Source organism: Pyxicephalus adspersus, chromosome 9 (assembly GCF_032062135.1).
Source record: "Pyxicephalus adspersus chromosome 9, UCB_Pads_2.0, whole genome shotgun sequence".
Taxonomy (NCBI): Eukaryota; Metazoa; Chordata; class Amphibia; order Anura; family Pyxicephalidae; genus Pyxicephalus; species Pyxicephalus adspersus.
Window position 1 is genome coordinate 33,878,965 of NC_092866.1, and position 18,144 is coordinate 33,897,108.

At 38.1% G+C, this 18,144-nt stretch overlaps 1 protein-coding gene across 4 annotated transcripts in view; it reads right to left on the reverse strand.

Moving 5' to 3' along the window:
- Positions 1-606: 606 nt before the first annotated feature.
- BBS1 (Bardet-Biedl syndrome 1) overlaps positions 607-18,144 on the reverse strand; it is an 80,515-nt gene continuing 62,977 nt past the window's right edge. For all 4 annotated transcript variants that reach the window (XM_072421327.1, XM_072421323.1, XM_072421326.1 and 1 more), the window contains one exon: positions 607-1,545. In XM_072421327.1, the coding sequence (XP_072277428.1) occupies positions 1,533-1,545 (13 nt within the window). In that variant the 3' untranslated portion in view covers positions 607-1,532. The remainder of the gene's footprint in view (positions 1,546-18,144) is intronic.

Below are 18,144 nucleotides of genomic sequence, written 5' to 3' on the forward strand. Positions count from 1 at the left end.
AAGCAGTAGCATAAAAAAAATCCTACCTGCTCCCCTCGATTTAGCGGCGTCCTCTAGCGAACCCTGGCCAGCTTCTGCATCACATCTTCAGTTTGATCGATGTGATGCGTGAAGCGTCGGTACACTAGGGTGGCTTGGCATCTGCTTTTAAAACATTGATCACAGTGATAAAGTTATAAAAAAATAAATCCAAATAATAAATAAGTCTACAAGTTTATCTATTTTTGTACCCTTGTTTAGACAAATTAAATTTTTTTATAAAGTTAATAAATGTATTATTTTTTATAATAATTATTTATAATTACTTATATTTAAATTTATGAGTTGTGTTTCAAACTTCTCATATCTGGGAGCTATTCCTAGGAATTATAGGTCTAAAATAATAAACAACAAATTTCCATGGAAAACAATGTACCGCTTTTGACATAAAAATACGGACATACTGTAATCAGACCGCCAGGGAGGTTAAAGGCTGTGAAATAAAATATTAGTTTAAGAGTCATGTGGTTTCTGTCCGGGACAATTTTTATTATGTGTAATACTTGAAATATTCTGTCAGTCAAAACCTAAAAGTAAAGTGTATATTAGATAAAAGACAGTACATGATTGTGTTTATTGGTTAATTATTGTCAGTCATTTATTTTAGAAATCAACAATTGTGTCCATGTTTGCATATGACAGGTACAGGTATTTCAACATCTAAATAGCACATATACTGCTGACCATGTAAGGACTATTCTTCCTATGACTGCAGAACAGAAATGCCTTAATGATCAGTGGGAAGCCAAAGATACCACCATTTACTCCCGTTTCAGAAGTGTTTGTCTAAGCATATGTGTTTAGTTTATTTGATGATAGGGATCCCTAACTCTGACCAGTTGCTAGCTAAAATTTCTAGAAATACCCCAGGATTGGTCTTGATAGTGATAACTAAAATATGTAAGTGTATGACCAGTGTAGGGCTGACAGCGAAGTCACTAGCATAATAATATCAAATCAAAATTGACTAGCGTGTTTTTTTGATTCATGAAAATGTTACTTTATCAAGATTTGTCATAGTAAATTGTTAAGACCTGTTATTTACAACTATGTAATTTTGACCCAATAGGAATGTAATGAAGGATTTCTGTTTTGCTGGCATATCATTTACCAATAAAAGAGTTCAGAGGTTTATGTGCAGAAGCTGAGAAGGAAGAATATCTAGGGCATGCAGAAGGCAAACATTGTCAACCCCCCCCCTCCAATAACAAAATGTTCGAAGCCTACCTTCTGCTAACTGCAAAAATATATGAAACCATTTTCCTTATGCATCCTAATTAAATCTACATTTTTGAAAATATAAATGCCAGGACAGATACTGAGATTAGGCCCCATCCATATTATATGAATTAGTAGACTCTTCATCGTGTAATGCGATTTGAAGCTTCCTTACAGTCAACAAGACTTTTAAACATCTAATCAGGCTACCACCAGGCCTTCACTGACTGGCATACTGATATGTGCAGTGATCAGTGGTGTGCTTTTCCCCTCTTTTAGGACAAAAACCTAGAAAAGGAGAATAAAAAGCATGTTTAATATGGAATAAATATATTAATACATAAACACAGCAGGATATAATCTTTATTATTTTAAAATTAATTCTAACAGTTTAGTGCCAGGATTTTTTTAAATTGCCTGTGCTCTAGCACATTGAACCAAGTCCGCCTCACCAGGTCAGCTATTAGGGGTTCTCCTTAGTCTGTATGCCAGAGTTGCTAATACCTGTAACTGCTAGGAGCTATCAGGCCAAGTTATGTTTAATAAATCATTTGAATCAGGGACAGCTGGGTTAAGTGGTCTGAGAAATGCTAGAAAACGGGCAGGTTGTTTAGGCTGATGGGGTGGCTGGATTGATAGTTAAAAGAAGAAATGGTAACAGGCCTAGGCAAAGATGCTGGTAACACTCACAGACAGTCCAGGCCAAAGGTAGGCAGAATGGGGGCTGCCATGGGTGCTTCATCAGGAGAGGGCATAGAACTTTAGTACCCAAATCAAATTATTAACCTGGGCACAACCCACAGACCACACAACCTGTTATCTTTCACATTACTGTCTCTACTACTCCCATAACAGCTCTTTTTTGCTAGATAGGACATTTGGATTTGCTGGGCATATATCCCCCTTTAAGAGACTCAAAAAAATAAAAACAAATATTTTAAAGGCCTCTGAAGCTGCTAGCAAATTTATTAAATAACATGCATTGCTTTATTGTTGATAGAATGGATGGTCTGGTGACAGGGTCCCTTTAACTTCCCTGGCAGTAATCCTGAGTGGGACTCAGGGTGAATTTTCCATACGGAAAATCCAAAGCGGTAACCCCAAACCACATTTGGGGTGGAATTGCCAGGGAGCCTAAAAGTCCTACCTGGTTCCCATATTCCAGCGGTGTCCTCCAGTGATGACCGGAAACTTGTTCCCCTAGCACGCACGGCCGGCATCTGCGCCCCCCCGGCGTGTCAACGTTGGGGAAGTGAGGCTAGGGGAAGCAGATGTCGGCCGGGCATCTGCTCACGAGTGTGTGGCTGGAGGGCGGGACCATGTGGCTGGGAGGTGGGACCAGGCGGGAAATTTAAAATACTAAGTATTTTTTAATGTACCCTTTTACATACCGCAAGGGAGGTTAATAACTGTACATTTCTAAGGAAAAATTAATCAGTTATTTGATGCAATATTACATTTCCCAAGATAGCAATCTGTTTTATTTTCCAAAATTTTATTAGTGCACAATGCAAGCTACATACTACAGGGGAAATACATATTGAACTCCACAACATTTTTCTAAGTAAATCCTTTTTTAACAGGCTTTTGACATGATGTTTTTATCATAGTAGACAAAAGGCCAAAAAGCTATTTAATGCAGTTATATAGATTACTGTAGTTTAATAGTGATTGGGACTGTCTACCTCTCATGTGTTTGCTTGCAGTTCCACCAACACAGTATCAACATTATTAGCATCAACATTATCAACAAACTAAACATCAGTATCATTACCATCACCATTATCAGCATTATCATTATCTTCAACAGTATCATTATCTTCAACAGTATCATCATTATCATCAGCAAACAAACTAACCAACTTCATCATTTTGTGATACCTTATTCAACATGTTTGTACATAGACTTTCTGCTGCAGAATCAGCAGTGTTATATGAAGAAAGTTTGAAGTTAATAAAGAAGTTATCTAAAGTATTTGGTGTGCTCTTTAAACCTACTACTTTTATGGAACGGTATTAGAGGAATTATAGAGTAAAGACAGTCTGATCGGACTAAAGAGAAACAGAAATCATAATTTTTCTAATGCCACAGCGCACAAGGCACCTCATGGTGCTGCGCCTGCCACAGTTGGGTCTTTTCCTTTTTTTGGAATTACGGTTATGTGGGCTTTCAAAATATCTTTGAGTACAGGGCACTGTGGAGTTAGATTGTTGAAGGCCTCAATGAAAGATGCTCTAAGAGGAGATAGGAGGGTTTCATAGTACTTTAACGTCAGGTCATCAGGTCCAAGTGCCTTCCCAGTCGCCGACGCTTTTATCGCCCAGGAGAACTCCGGGGAGATAGGTTTCTCCAAAGACTGTCGATGCGGAGTGGGAATAGATGGCATTCTAGAAGAAACCAAATAGTCCTGGATTGAGCCCAAACCGTAACTGGATGGGAATCTGGGGTATTATTTTCATTAAAGTACAGTGACAATTGAGTAGTCAGATCGGTAGTCAACACTGGATCTAGTAACAGATTCTCAATTTAAGCGCCCGAATCTATCTCCCCCTGGTGAATCTGTAATATTTAAAACTAGGTCAAAAGATGCATGGTCTGAAAGGGTGATATTATTTATTCCTAAACTCTTGCACTTAAAAAGATCAGCATGGTGAACAAAGAGCATATCTATTCCTGAGTAAACCTGGTGTACTGTAGAATAGTAAGTAAAATCGTGAGTCGACGGTACTTCTTTATTAGGGAGATATTGCCTTTAGACAACTTACTGAGTGCCATTTGTAGGAAGGCCAGCGGATTCGTGTTTGGGGCATATACTGTGGCTAGTGTTATAAGGTTAGGGACCCTTGACAAACAGGATTCTGCCCTCTGAATTGCACTAACTTTCCATGTATTGTCAAGGGATCCTCCTATACTCCAAAATACTCAGTCCTCTTAGAAACATAAAAAAAGCATTATACTCAGCCAGTCTACTCCTGCAGAAGACACATGAACTGGTTAAGAGCTTTTATTAAATTACTAAATTATTTTATTAAATTACTAAATTATTAAATTACATTTACTGTAGAAAAAAAAAATAACTTCTGAAGTCATACGAACAAGGCCGGTGAGGAAAACAGGTCAGTCTTCATCTCACTGCATGGGCCGAGCTGTGGCAAACCTGGGAAGAAGAGTGCACACATTGTCTCCTACGTCATCGAGGGGGTAGCCCGGCTACCGTCGGACTACATGGTAATGCCAACCAATCAGGAACTTCTAATGCCTCAAGTATACAGAAAACTAAAGAGTTCTGGTAGCTGGTCATGAGAGCGTAGAGAAAAGTTTGCGCAGCCTTTGTGAATCAGCAGGTGGAAGGGATGACCCCGTTTGTATGTCGCATTGCATACTTTAATCCGGTCTAAAAGTGGGCGGAACACTCTTCGCTTTTGTAAAGTAAATTTGGACAAGTCAGGGAGCACAGTAATCTGAGCGCCATCGAAGTCCAAAGACCCTTGAGACAAGGCCTTTTTAAGGATTTCCTCCTTTACTGAATAAAAGTGGACCCTGCAAATGACATCATGAGGCATTTCAAAATCTGGTCTTCTTGGTCCCTGGGCCCGGTGCACACGCTCAATTTCAACCGGGGATGTGGGTGGCTTTCAGGAAGAAAATAAATATGGCTGTCACTGTAGCCGTAAGGTCTGGGCAAGCGGTTGCTTCCGGCAAGCCTTTAAAAGATGTCACCATGGTATCTATGGTAGAAGTATGTTGGCGAATTTCTTCCAACTCCTTCCGTAGGGCCCCTCCAATCTAGCTGCCAAATTTTCAATATCCACATAGTTGATAATGTATGTAGGATGGCATTGATGTCAGTATACTTGATGCAAGTAGACTTGAGGCATAAGACTTGATGCAAGACATAAGACTTGATGCAAAGCAGGAGAAGCAGGGATTGTGCAAGCATTAGATTGAGGCAGTATATTAGCATGCAGAGCTGGTGAAGGCATTGGAGGTATAACTGGAGCAAGGCATTGGGAAAAAGAGCAGAGCTGCATTGCACTTCCTGATGGTGTGCTCTCAGGACTATTGTGATGTGGCTAGGTCATGTGTAAAGGAGACCAAGGGGAGGCAGGGGGATGAGTAAAGTGCTCAGCCACTATCTGAGCCCTGAGATGGTGTGTGGAGGAGAGGATTGTCTGGTTCCCGTGGTAACAGCTTCGTACCTCCCTCCACGGGATTCCGTGCAGTCTGTTTCCCCACATGGCCCGGGGGAGGCATGAGACGGCGCCATCTTCAAATGACTGGCAGCTTTAAAAAGGAGCTTTGGGGGCTGAAAAAACGAGTGAAGCTCGGCTTTCTTCATTGTCTGGGACCGAGCTGACAAAGCTGGGGTCTTCCCCTTTTCTAGGCATGTGGCTGGGGAGATCATCGGTGCCCGCGGTATCTTACAGTACTACTACCTTTAATTTATCTATACATTTACATAAATACTTATCTCCAGCCCTATTGTGTGTGTTAATTCCCCCACCTACTAGATTGTAAGCTCTTGGGGGCAGGGTCCTCTCCTCCAGTGTCACTGTCTGTATTTGTCTCTCATTTGCAACCCCTATTTAATGTTCAGTGTAATATGTTGGCACTATATAAATCCTGTTTATTAATAATAATAATAATGAATACCATCCAGGGAAAGATGGTTAGTACACCATAGCACTTTACACAATCTCTCCATAGCATGAATCTCCACATCTCAATCTTACTAAGTAGGAAAACAGGTGTTAAATAATTATTACCAAATTTTATTAACCCCCCTAGCGGTAATCCCGAGTGTGACTTAGGGTAGCTTTTACATGCAAAAAGCGGTAATCCCGAGTCACACTCAGGGTAACTTTAGAAGCCCCCCTTACCTTTGCTCCGCGCTCAAGCGGCAATCGGATGGTCCCGCTGTGATGCAGGGGCGCCAGGCCGTCGGGGGGCATAGCCGGGCGGGAAATTCAAAAGCAGATTACTGAGTAATCTGCTTTTAAATACCACCCGGGTCCCGGCCACGCCGCTGCTGGCATCAGCAGTGAAATGCGAAGCACAATGCAGGACTTTTGCATTGTGCTTCACATCTCACTGCAGATGCGAGCAGCAACAGCAAATTTCGGGGGTGACCCCCTCTGGAATTTGCTATTGCTGCTCGCATCTGCAGTGAGATGTGAAGCACAATGCAGAAGTCCTGCATTGTGCTTTGCATCTCTCTGCTGATGCGAACAGCAGCGGCTCCAGCGTCGGAGTGAGGAGGGCGGGATATCCCCACTCGCATCACCAGGGAGGATGTGTCATCTTCCGGGTGATGCGAGTGGTAATGCATTGGGGGTGTGTCCGGGTGGGAAATTTAAAAGCAGATTACAATGTATTCTGCTTTTAAATGGTTTTTACAGTACAAAAACACCACACAACATGAAATAAAAATAAAAGTACATTTTAAGGGGAGAGGTCCTCTCCACAAAAGTGTAAAAACAAAAAACGCACATTTTTCCATTACATAACAGAGAAAGTCACTCTTTAATATAATGTTAAAAATGTGGCGATGCTTTAATAGCATCATGCATGTGATATCAGATAGGGACAAGAAAGCCAGTGACCCCCTCTCATCACTGCCCATATTCTATATAAAAACTGTCTGTGACGTTTATCCGCAGTGTGTAATGTCATCGGCAGCTCAGTGTGATAGCTATGTGTGTAAAAGCTGCTTGTCATATTCTGCAGCCTAACAGCTTCCTGTGTTCAAACCTTCAGATCTCCTAAACTGTTGGTTGTATTAACTTGAAATTTTTAAGGTACACGTGGAGGCAAATGAAAACTGAAACTGTAGGGGCAAGTGGGGGACACTTGTGGCTAAACCTTTTTAAAATGTAATTAGTATGGCATTATGAGAACATAAATCTCTACCTAGCAAAATGTGCTGCCTGCTCTGTTACACATATCTGTCTGCATCTTACCTCAAAACCCAATTTCTCTAGAATTAGCAGGTGCAGGGAAACAAAAATATAGGTGGAAGTAGGAGACACGTATGGCTATCACCTTTCATCACCATAGCATCATTACAACATAAAATAAACTGTCCATCAAAATGCACTTCCTTGTTACACACGACTGTAAACTTCCTGTACCTCAACCTCAATAAAATTTAGTGAGCAGAGTTCTAATGATGCCATAGTGATGAAGTTTTAGGGGATGTTGGTCACAGATGTTCCTCACTTGTACCTATATTTTTGGTTTCTTACACCTCCCCATTCCACAATTGAAGTTCAGAATGTTAGATAAGTGGACAGGAATGTGTAACAGAGCAGGGAGGCCCATTTTAATGGGCACAGTGTTTTATGTTCTAATGATGCTATAGTAATGAGATTGTAAGGGGAGAATGTGCCCGCCACTTGCACCTAAATTTTCAGTTTTGCACCCCCACCTCAGAGAAATTGGAGTTCAAAGAAGAGAAGCAGACAGTAGTTTAATAGGTATAGATTTGTGACAGGTAGGTATATATTTAGTGGCCCCACCCCAATGCTCCTTGCTAGGTTAGTGGCCCTGAAGTCAATTTAGGACTCCTAGTTGCACTTTCCTCTGAAACAGCAACCCCAAAGTTTAATTTTCATAACTTTTTACATTTGTGACCCCCATATCTTGAAATTCTTTAAAGCTGGGGGGCTGAAATTGTAATAACTAGTATCTATGAGGGTCCCCTGTACACCCTGAAAATTACAGGTCATTGTGACATACATATTAGGAGATAAGGAGGTTTGTACACAGAGCTGTGAGGATGCAGAGATCACACGCAGAGCTAGAGGTGGATACATTCACAGGCAGAAATCCGAGCTTGTGCTATGAGATGGGGGCGGGGCTGCGTGTGTCTCCTTCACATGGAGGCTGAACTGTGTGCTCACCTCTCATCGGCAGCAGCAATCCTCTGAACGGATGACACACAGCACAGATGGCACAGAGCAGCCTCACTGAGATCCGGGCATTCGAAGATGAGCGCTGCCGAGAGGGAGGGGTATTCAAATCAGCCGGGTGGAGCAACCAGCTAAAAACCTCTGGGGAGAACTATGAAATGTAAATATATTTATAATTATAAATGATTTCTGTTTTAATAAATATTTTCTAATTATCCTTTTCCCGCTGTATCTGCAGCACACTCTCCATTTTCCCCTGAGGAAGCCTTTATGGCGAAACGTGTTAGGGATATGGAGCAATACTTGGTCATTTGCTTATTATTAGTTAAGATTGTTTGCACTCATACTGTACTCTGTATGTACATCTATAATGGTTAGTTGAGCTATGTATAGTTTTAAAGCACTCAATAAAACTGAACTTTTTTTTTTTAAAACAAATGTTGCCTAAAAAAAATGTTTTTTTATTTCCTCTCAATCTGTTATTCAAATTATTTTAAATCAAAATTACTTTAAATCAAAAACATTTACCCATTTTAAGCTCTTAATCGAGGATGTAAATTCCAGACCCAGCAACTAAAATGTTATCTACATTGTTATTTTGAAACACACCTTTAAAACCCTTTATCATAGGCAGTCAGAAAAAGCTTCTGCCATGTTTAACAGGGAAAAGTTAATAGACACAAACAAATTGGCCTGCATATTTAGGTATTTCCAAACATTAAAAAAACCTGAGGTCATTGAAAAGGAGTGGGAGGAGACACTAAATGAACGCCCCAGAGATCTAATGATGATCTTAATTGGTTATTATAGATAGGAACCTAATGAAGCAGAACTATGAAAGTCTAAAGTCCTCCAATCAGAGATTGTTTTCTCTTGAGAGTTTTGAAATGAAGGACCAAGTAAGGTAAATATAGAACTTATGGAAAGTAAGGAGAAAAAAATTAGAAGGGACAGTTAAGCATTTGAAAATAAATGGGCCCATAAATGGAACAAAGAAAAAAAGAGAGTATAAGAACAGCATCTCAAGAGAGGAGGAAGTGGAATCAGACAATTCACCCTCAATTTCAGAATATTCACAGACCTTACAATTTTATTTTGGACGAAAAAGTCTAAAAACATCTAAGGAACACAATAGAAAAATTCTCTAGTAGAAAGCAATCTAACTCACCAAAAACTTAGACACATAACAGGAAAGGGGGAGAAAAAAAAACTTCTCCTCAAAACACAGATGAGGCCACAAGAGGGTCAAATTATTTTACAGACACTAGGCACTCACATGAAAATGATCACTTGGGGGCGAAACCCAAATCTAATTTTTTAGGCACACAGAAACAAAGTAACATGACAAAGTGGGAGCATGGGAGCATGGGTCAATTATTTCACAAAACCAATCACAACCCCCCAAAAATTTAGAAATTATTAATTTATCTACATATCAATAGCACGGGAAGAAGAGGAAGTGTTGGGTTTAGTTGGGTTAAATTTTTGTCCTTCAGTACACAGAGACAAGTTTGAATTAATAAAGGATTTACATTTATTTGTAAGAAAATTATTTACTTAAGACCTTTTTGGATGAACAGGGCATTGAAACTTGGAAACAGAATAAATTCATTATTGAATTATTGAAATATATCTTGACAAGAAATGTGTTTGTTTTTGAAAAGAAAGTATACCGCCAGGTACAGGGAGTGGCGAGGGAGATGAAATGTACCCCGACATACGCTAACTTCTACCAGGGCGGTTGTGAAAGAAAACTGTTCAGTGACGAGTCCCTCAAAATATATTTTCACCATTTTATGGTGAAGATTTATAGACGTGCTCATCTTATGGACATGATCAGAAATAAAGCTAATAGAATTTGTGGATTAATTACAACAAAATACTTTCAATTTGAAATTTACAATGAATTACAGTAAGTAGCAAAAGAGAGAGGTGTACCAAAGGGGAAATCAAAGTATTGAAAATAATACCTATTTGCCAAGCCTAAAATTTTTTTGGCAAATTATTTAGTGAATAAAACAATTATATTTTAATTCATTTACATTTCACACATGATTTAACAGTGATAAGGCATAGCCTTACAAAGTGGGCTCATGGAACAAAACATACATCATTTTTACATGTCACAAGCTATCTTGTTTAAGATCATAAGGAGCTGTCTCATTTTCAACGCGTTTCGCACATTTGCTACAGAGACTCATATTGGTGATAGTTGGATGACATGAGAAAAGAGGTTTTTTTTTAGCTCCTGGTGTCTTAATATGGAGTAAGGGTTGGCTGGGTATCTTCTGTGGTATATTGATCTCAGTTCAACGGTATTAAAACAATTGAGTGGGTATTGCTGTAATCATGTAGCTCTCAAAAGATAGGTGACGGAGGTAAAATAACTAGGTGTTGTTTACACAGATTAAAGTAAGTCCTCCATTAGGTTTTCAAATGTGGAGACTCATTTTACAGGGATGTAGGACTTTTCTTATTAGTTAGAGTTGGTGTCCCAGTTAGGAGGTTTATTATACAGAAGAGCTGGTTTCCAAGGAAGAATGGAATTTTAAGAGAAAAGCGAAGTGAAACTTTTTGTAAAAGTATACCATACATGAGGATAAAAAGCAAATGTACAAATTTTAATGATTTTGAAATACAATTTTGAAATACACATTTTTTGGTTGAGTTAGATCTTACACTTGTTTTTTTACTAATTTTTGGGTGGTGAATCCAGAAATTACCCAATTTTATTGCTATCACATCCAGTTTTTACAATACAGGGTACCCTCCATTTTTGTCAAAAAACATACAAATTTTACATACAATGAAAAAATAATGAAATATTAACTTGAATGTACTGTTTATTTAAATTCCTTTTGTTCATACAAAGGATTAATTGTTACTCTATGACTTTTTTTTTTACAGTAAAACATTTGAAAATAATTCAGGTAAGCGGTTAAGGTATAAACTTACCCTTATTGCTTTTCCTGGAGTGTTCAGTGTTAGGACAGTCCCGCCGGATACTCCAACATTAGTCAGCCATCATATGTGCATCCCATCTACCCTAATACTGTCCTTCCATGACCTTCAAATCTTGGTGGAATCGTTCATCTTGCTCATCACTGACTGCACCAAAGTTTTCCGGGAAGTTAGAAAGATGTTTGCAGAAAATGCACCTTGATGCTCATATTGCAACCAAGCATTTTGTAGCTCCCCAAGAGTTTCTGGACAATTTCTGTGTAATTATTTCCAAGAAAGTCCTTGAGCGTTGGCTTTGAATGATAACCAAGCATTCTTTTCGACTTCTGATATTGTCCTCATGAAATGTTCGTCTTTGATGAGCTGCCGAATCTGTGTACCATCAAACACACCAGCCTTTTTTTTTTTCAAATGACAGGCTAGGAAATGCTAAATGAGGTGTTTGAAACAGTCTCCTTCAGTTGGCAAAGCTTTAATGAACTGCTTCATCAGACCCAGTTTCATGTGCAGAGGCGGGAATAAATTATACTTTCAATCAACAAGTGGCTCATGTAGAATGTTTGGATCACCAGGTTTTAGGACAGATCTTGGAGACAAATTCCTTTCCACCCAATACCTCTCACAATGCTGTCCCACATGCACAGATAGCAGGGATATTTGGTGTATCCGCGTTGCTGACCAAGAAGGAAGCATACCATTTTACGGTCAACACAAATGACCCAATTCTGTTGGTGATATTGCAACAACTCAATGACTATCCATATATCTGCATATTCTTCACAAAAAGAAACTGAATGTCCAATTGGGAGTGACCCAAATATATTGCCACTGTGACGGAGGAAACACTTTAAGCTCAGCTTTGAGCTATCAATGAATAGTCGCCATTCAGTTGAGTTATAGATTGGAATTCCCACTTCCTCCAATAAACCAGGTATGTTATGGCAATACAAAAAGCCACTGTCAGTTCTAAAGTACTGCAGAAATGCATTTTCTCTGGTCCAAAAGTACGATACCTTTGTTCCCTTTTTTAAGTAGGTTTTTCTCATGCAGTCTTGATGCTAGGAGTTCTGAATTTTCATTTGATAGTCCCATATCATGTGACAAATCACTCAACTCATGCTGATCAAATCCTTTACGAGGTCCTCTTCAATTTCAAACTCTTCATTATTGCTGTCACCTAGATCATCACCATAATCATGTTCTTCAAGAGAGGGTGGGCACTGGGATTTCATCTGAATGAGCCACTGGGCGTATAGTTGATGGTAGGCTAGGATACTCTATGTTACATTTATTTTTCTTGCAATATCCTTAAGTTTTCACAATATAAAAGTAACAGTCACTGAAATGATCTCATGGCTCTCGCCAAACCACGGGTATATCAAATAGAATCTTATCACATGTTCCCTTTGTCCACATCCGTAAACCCTCGACACACTGTTTGCACACCATAAGGGGCCCAAGACTAATCTTGATCAAAAAGTTTAACTTTGAAATATGCCAAATAAGATCTACAAATGTGCTGATGTTTGCCTTTTGACTGGGAATGGTCAAACTGCCACAGATATAACAAAATGAATCGGGGTTGTTTAAGGCACTTACAACGAGAAACAGCAGAGCCAGACATGATCTGAAAAAAAGAAATCTGTTTGTAAGTAGAAAAATACATTAGAAAAATCCTGACATGAGAGAAGAAAACTAACTGCACTTTCAGAATCAGCATACCTCTTTTAGTGTAAATGAACTTAAAAATTGAAGTCAACAAAAAATTTGTTTAAAATTGTTCCCCAGTGTTATCAATTAACAGACACAAAACTAAAAGTACTTCAATTAGGACTTAACTTTGTCCCACTCAACAACATGATTACACCTATTCGCAAGAAAAATATCTTTTTAAACACTATACAACAGATCGGATAATCCTCACATAAATGAGTTAGAGGATTATTCCTCATACACTATGAATGATTTCAGAGTCCTTAGGGATTTGATACATTTGTTGTATGAAAATGACAATGAAAATGATGAAAGGATTAAGCCACCGTTAGATAACTCCCTCTAATTCTTTGAATATGACTCAAAAGCCAATTTTGAATAATCTATTACCTGTTTCTCAGAAGGCTACTCCTTCTTTTACTGTCATTCCAAAGGTAAAGAAATAATCTACTAAAATTTCCTAACTTTCATATAAATCCCTATATTTTAGAATTTGTAAAAAATGTTACAAGGGACATTGCTAATGTAGGGTAAAACCTACAAGGTAAAAGCTCTTTTGTTATTGCAAAATAACCCCTCAATTACTAATAAACCAGTGGATAAGGGGGGAAATATAGTGGTGTTAACTCCCAATATAAACAAATATGTCAAAAAATTTAGCAGAATTCACTGTGGTATCAAAAGGTTACACAGACATTTAATCGATCAATGTATACAGGATTACAATAATTTGATTTTGTCAGCATTCCATGAAGGAACAAATGATGTTGATATATTTAAGCTTTTACAAATTCCATATACCTTAAACTCCCACCTTTTATTACTTGTTTAAGATACAGAAAAGCAAAATAGATCCACCTGGAAGACCTATTATTTCAGGAATTAACAGTTTAGCTAGTAATGAGAGCCATTTGGTAGACCTAACGTTAAGACCACAAGTTGAGAGTCTACCTTCCTTTTTAAAGGACACAGTGGAATTGTTGAAAATTATAGAGGGACAGTCAGTACCCACTAACGCTATATTAGTGTCTATTGATGTCGAAACACTTTATTCCAGCATTCCCAATGACGTGGAAGTGCAAACAATAAGAAAATTCCTATTGGAAAGAGACAAATCTACATGGGAATTTAATGAATTTATACTCAAATTACTCTTCTTCATCTTCATCTTATCAAGCAGTTATTTCAGCTTCGACAACTCCCCCCACTTACAGGTACAAGGCGTAGCTATGGGCACTGAGTGTGCCCCTACCTACGCCAACCTGTATTTAGGTGGATGGGATTGTGAAGTCTTTTCCCATGACAAATATTCACCTTATATAATACATGTTCTCCTATGGAAGCGTTTTATTGATGACATCTTTGTGATTTGGACCGACATGGTGGATAAATTGAGGGAATGTATCTCCTGCCTTCAGGATAATTCTTTTAATTTATATTTCACAATATGTATTGATCATTCTCATCAAATTCTGTTTTAGATATTAATATCATGAAACAAGCTGATAATTCACTAGCATCAACATTATACCGCAAATCTACAGCGGGTAATACCATTCTCTTTGCCACAAGTGCACACTATCATTCTCTTATTAAAAGTATACCGTATTCGCAATATCTGAAAATTCGTGAAAACTGTTCCAGCAATATAGAATTTACTTGTCAAGCAATTACAACAGCGTTTACTTCAAAGAGGGTATAGCAAGAAAATGTAAAAAAAAAAAAAAAAAAAAAAAAAAAGCATACTAAAAGGCAAGTGCAAAAAATAGGTAAGAGTTACTCCTTCCCCAACCTCAATTGAAACCAAAACTAAATACAATGAATTTCATTACATAATTTATTGGCAATCACATTGATATCCGCAGAATTTGTCAAAAGCATTGGCCACTTCTAATTGGTGATCCCGTTAACAGTGCAAATATATTCTACCCCCTAATTACGTTAATAATAAACTTACGTTTTCAATTTTTTAAATGATTCATACATTTAATAAGGAAGATTCAGAACCAGAGACCTTTACACAAGCAGAGCTGAATGGCCTCGTTTGTGATCTAAATCTCTCCAAAGACAAAGCAGGGAGAGATTTGGGAGGGTCTAAACCCACCGAGGAATGGTTTCGCACTTGGTCTAGGATACGGGGTGTTCCAGGAATGTGACCACATTAGAATCGGCTTATAAGGTCATGACGCGATGGTATATGGTTCCCTCTCACCTCAAGCATTGAACCAACTAAAGTTCTAGTATGTGTTTTAGAGGCTGTACAGAAGAGGGCACAGCAGTACATTTATGGTGGAAGTGTTGATTTGTAAATAGGTTTTGGAGCAGAGTGTTCAAATTTTTGATTGGTATGCTTCAAATATATCTACCAAATGATCCTTGGATTGCTCTGCTACATTTCAAACCCTCAAAAATTACCAACAGACAATTCCAGCTAGTTACCCATTCTTTACTTGCCGCAAAACAAGTAATAGCACACCATTGGAAACAGCAGATTCTACCTTTTCTTTTTGTTTTCTATGGGTAGTTTAACTGTTTTATCTGTTCAAAGGTTAGGAAATTAACTTTGTCTAGTGAAAGGAAAACACACTGTACAAAACAGTTATATTATTAAAATTATCTGTACATGAATGCTATTATTAATGTATGGAAATTATTATTGCCACATGTACTATTTCACTGCTCCTCACCTTTATGTCATAGATGTATGCAAATTACTATTTGTTTATGGTAATTTTTGTTTAAAATTGTTTAAAAAAAAATTAATAAAAATGATTAAACACAAAGAGAAAGCAGAGCTGCTTGCTTCAAGGCTTAAACAGAAGCACTTGCTTGCAGAAGGGTGTAACTGTAACTCACTACAAAACTAAATCATAACCTGATGTTCTTCACTAGTGATGGCTCACTGTGCTATTGTCATGATATAAATGCACTCTTTAACAGTTTATCACAAGAGCATGTTCCATCTGAATGGCGTATCCTTATTTATTCCTCTAAAAGAAGCTTGAAAGCAGTCTTACTGCATAATGGTAATTCCTATCCAAGTTTACCTATTGCCTATTCTGTTAACCTAAAGGAGTCCTATGACAACATGAAGTTACTACTTGAAGCAATCCAGTATAAAACACACCAGTGGAACATCTGTGGGGATCTAAAGGTCATTGGCTTCATTCAAAATAATGTTACTCCTTTGTGTCAAGTACCAACAGTTGCCTAAAAAGTAAACAGTGAAATAGTGAATATTTTCATTGTCAGCAATGTCAGCACATTTTTACATTTTTGCATTATGTTTTATTGGAAATGTGTTGAAATTAATTTGCATGCTCTCTCTATTGGTTGGAGTCTGGTCTCCAACTGCACAATGAGCAATTACTGCTCGTATTGTGCAGCTGTGTCAGCTGATCCACAGACCTGCAGGGCATTAAACTGACAGGTGGGTCCCCAAGCAAATTTAAGGCAGGTGAGTATTTGTTTGGACTGCTAGCTTTGACTGCTTTGTAAAGAAGCACTACTTTATTACCCATGAAAATTCTTTTTTTAATCCATTTTCTTGGAAGTTGCTTGGTTGAATTTGGGAATATCAAAAGTCAGGTACCGTATTTTTCGCCCTATAAGACGCTCCGGAATATAAGACGCACCCAATTTTAAAGGAGGAAAATCTAGAAAAAAAAGATTCTGAAAGATTATTCCCCTTCTGATCACTCATGTGCCATTCATACCGGTATTCCCCTTCTGATCACTCATGTGTCATTCAAAATTCCTTTCTGATCACTCTGTGTCATTCAAAATTCCTTTCTGATCACTCTGTCATTCAAATTCCCCTTCTGATCACGCTGTGCTTTTTTCCACTGTAGGGCAGTTAGGACAGGGAACAGCAGGTGGCGCTGTGCCGGCTTCTTTCGCTCTGCTTTACAGACAGGAGAAGACACGTGCTGCTGCCAGAGAGAAGAGGAGACAGACACTGCTGCAGCCAGAGACACACGCAGGATCGGGTATCGAGTGAGTATATTATTTTAGTTATTTTATCACACCTTTGTCGTATAGGACGCACTAACTTTTCCCCCCCAATTTTGGGGAAGAAAAAGTGCGTCTTATACTGCAAAAAATACGGTATATGAACTTTTTAATGGTGGTTTATGAAATATTAGGGCAATCATTTTGGATTTAAATGTTTAATATTGTTTGTTTACTTATATTCAGAACCACTTGTCCTAGCTACGTGGAACTTTGCCCTAAGTACTTTAAACAACCATATATATCCTCTAACTTGTGGAACTCTTTTGAGGATTTATATTAACCAGCAAAACTGTAAGTTAATTTCGTTTTAGTTTCATTCATTAATAGGCAGATTCACTGTTTTACAAAATTATTTAGTAATTTCATATTAATTTATTTGTATTATTATTGTAGTGAGTATAATCATCCCAAAGCCCTGCTTTGAATCGCTTGTCTACCATCCCAGGGTCAATGTGAGCTGCCATTTATTATATTTAATTTTATGAATGTGGGATTAGGGCATTCACTTGGTGGCACATTTACTATCCTATTGCGCACCCATTAGGAAATTTTGATATTCACAGTAGATATAATTTACTTGTTTCAAAAATATATATTTATGCCTATGAAGACTTTCTGCGGTGCTTGTTTGTTTCAATGAGAATTCTGATATATTTCTCTTTTTACAGATTTGTATTGCTATCCTGATTTCTCTCAGCAATGGTATTGTACTTTTGAAAATTGGTTGCTATCTAACTCCAGATGAAGCAGACCGGATCTGCGAAATGCGCAGAGTTTAGTTTACGTAATAATTCTTGACCTTTCAGTGATGTTAACAACCATAACCATTATGCACTCCTTTTGATGACTCATCTTTGTTGAAAGCATTAGGAAGACATTGTTTGAACAAAGCTATTTATCTATATGATTGTTTTTATGGCATTATCATGGTCTATGTACAAATTTATATGTTCAAAAAGATGTTTTAATGTTTTGTAAAAAAAAAATTCGAGTTGGGTACCTTGAAAATCCCTCTTTACAATATAGGTAGTCCTGTTTTGCTTTTCTTCTAAAAAGGACTAAGAAATATTTAACCTCTACTAATTAGTTTGGGGTGTGGTACCTTTAACTGAATTTGATATAGAAGTGGGTTAAGAAATCTTTTGCAAGTGAGCTCTAATTCTCTGAATTAGACAACAGAGAGGCTGCTCCGTTCTCAGCTGACATCCGTTCAGAGGATTCTAGCTGCTGGTAAGAGCCAGCAGGCAAACAGCACAGCTATAACTAGATCGGGACCCAGGCTGTCCC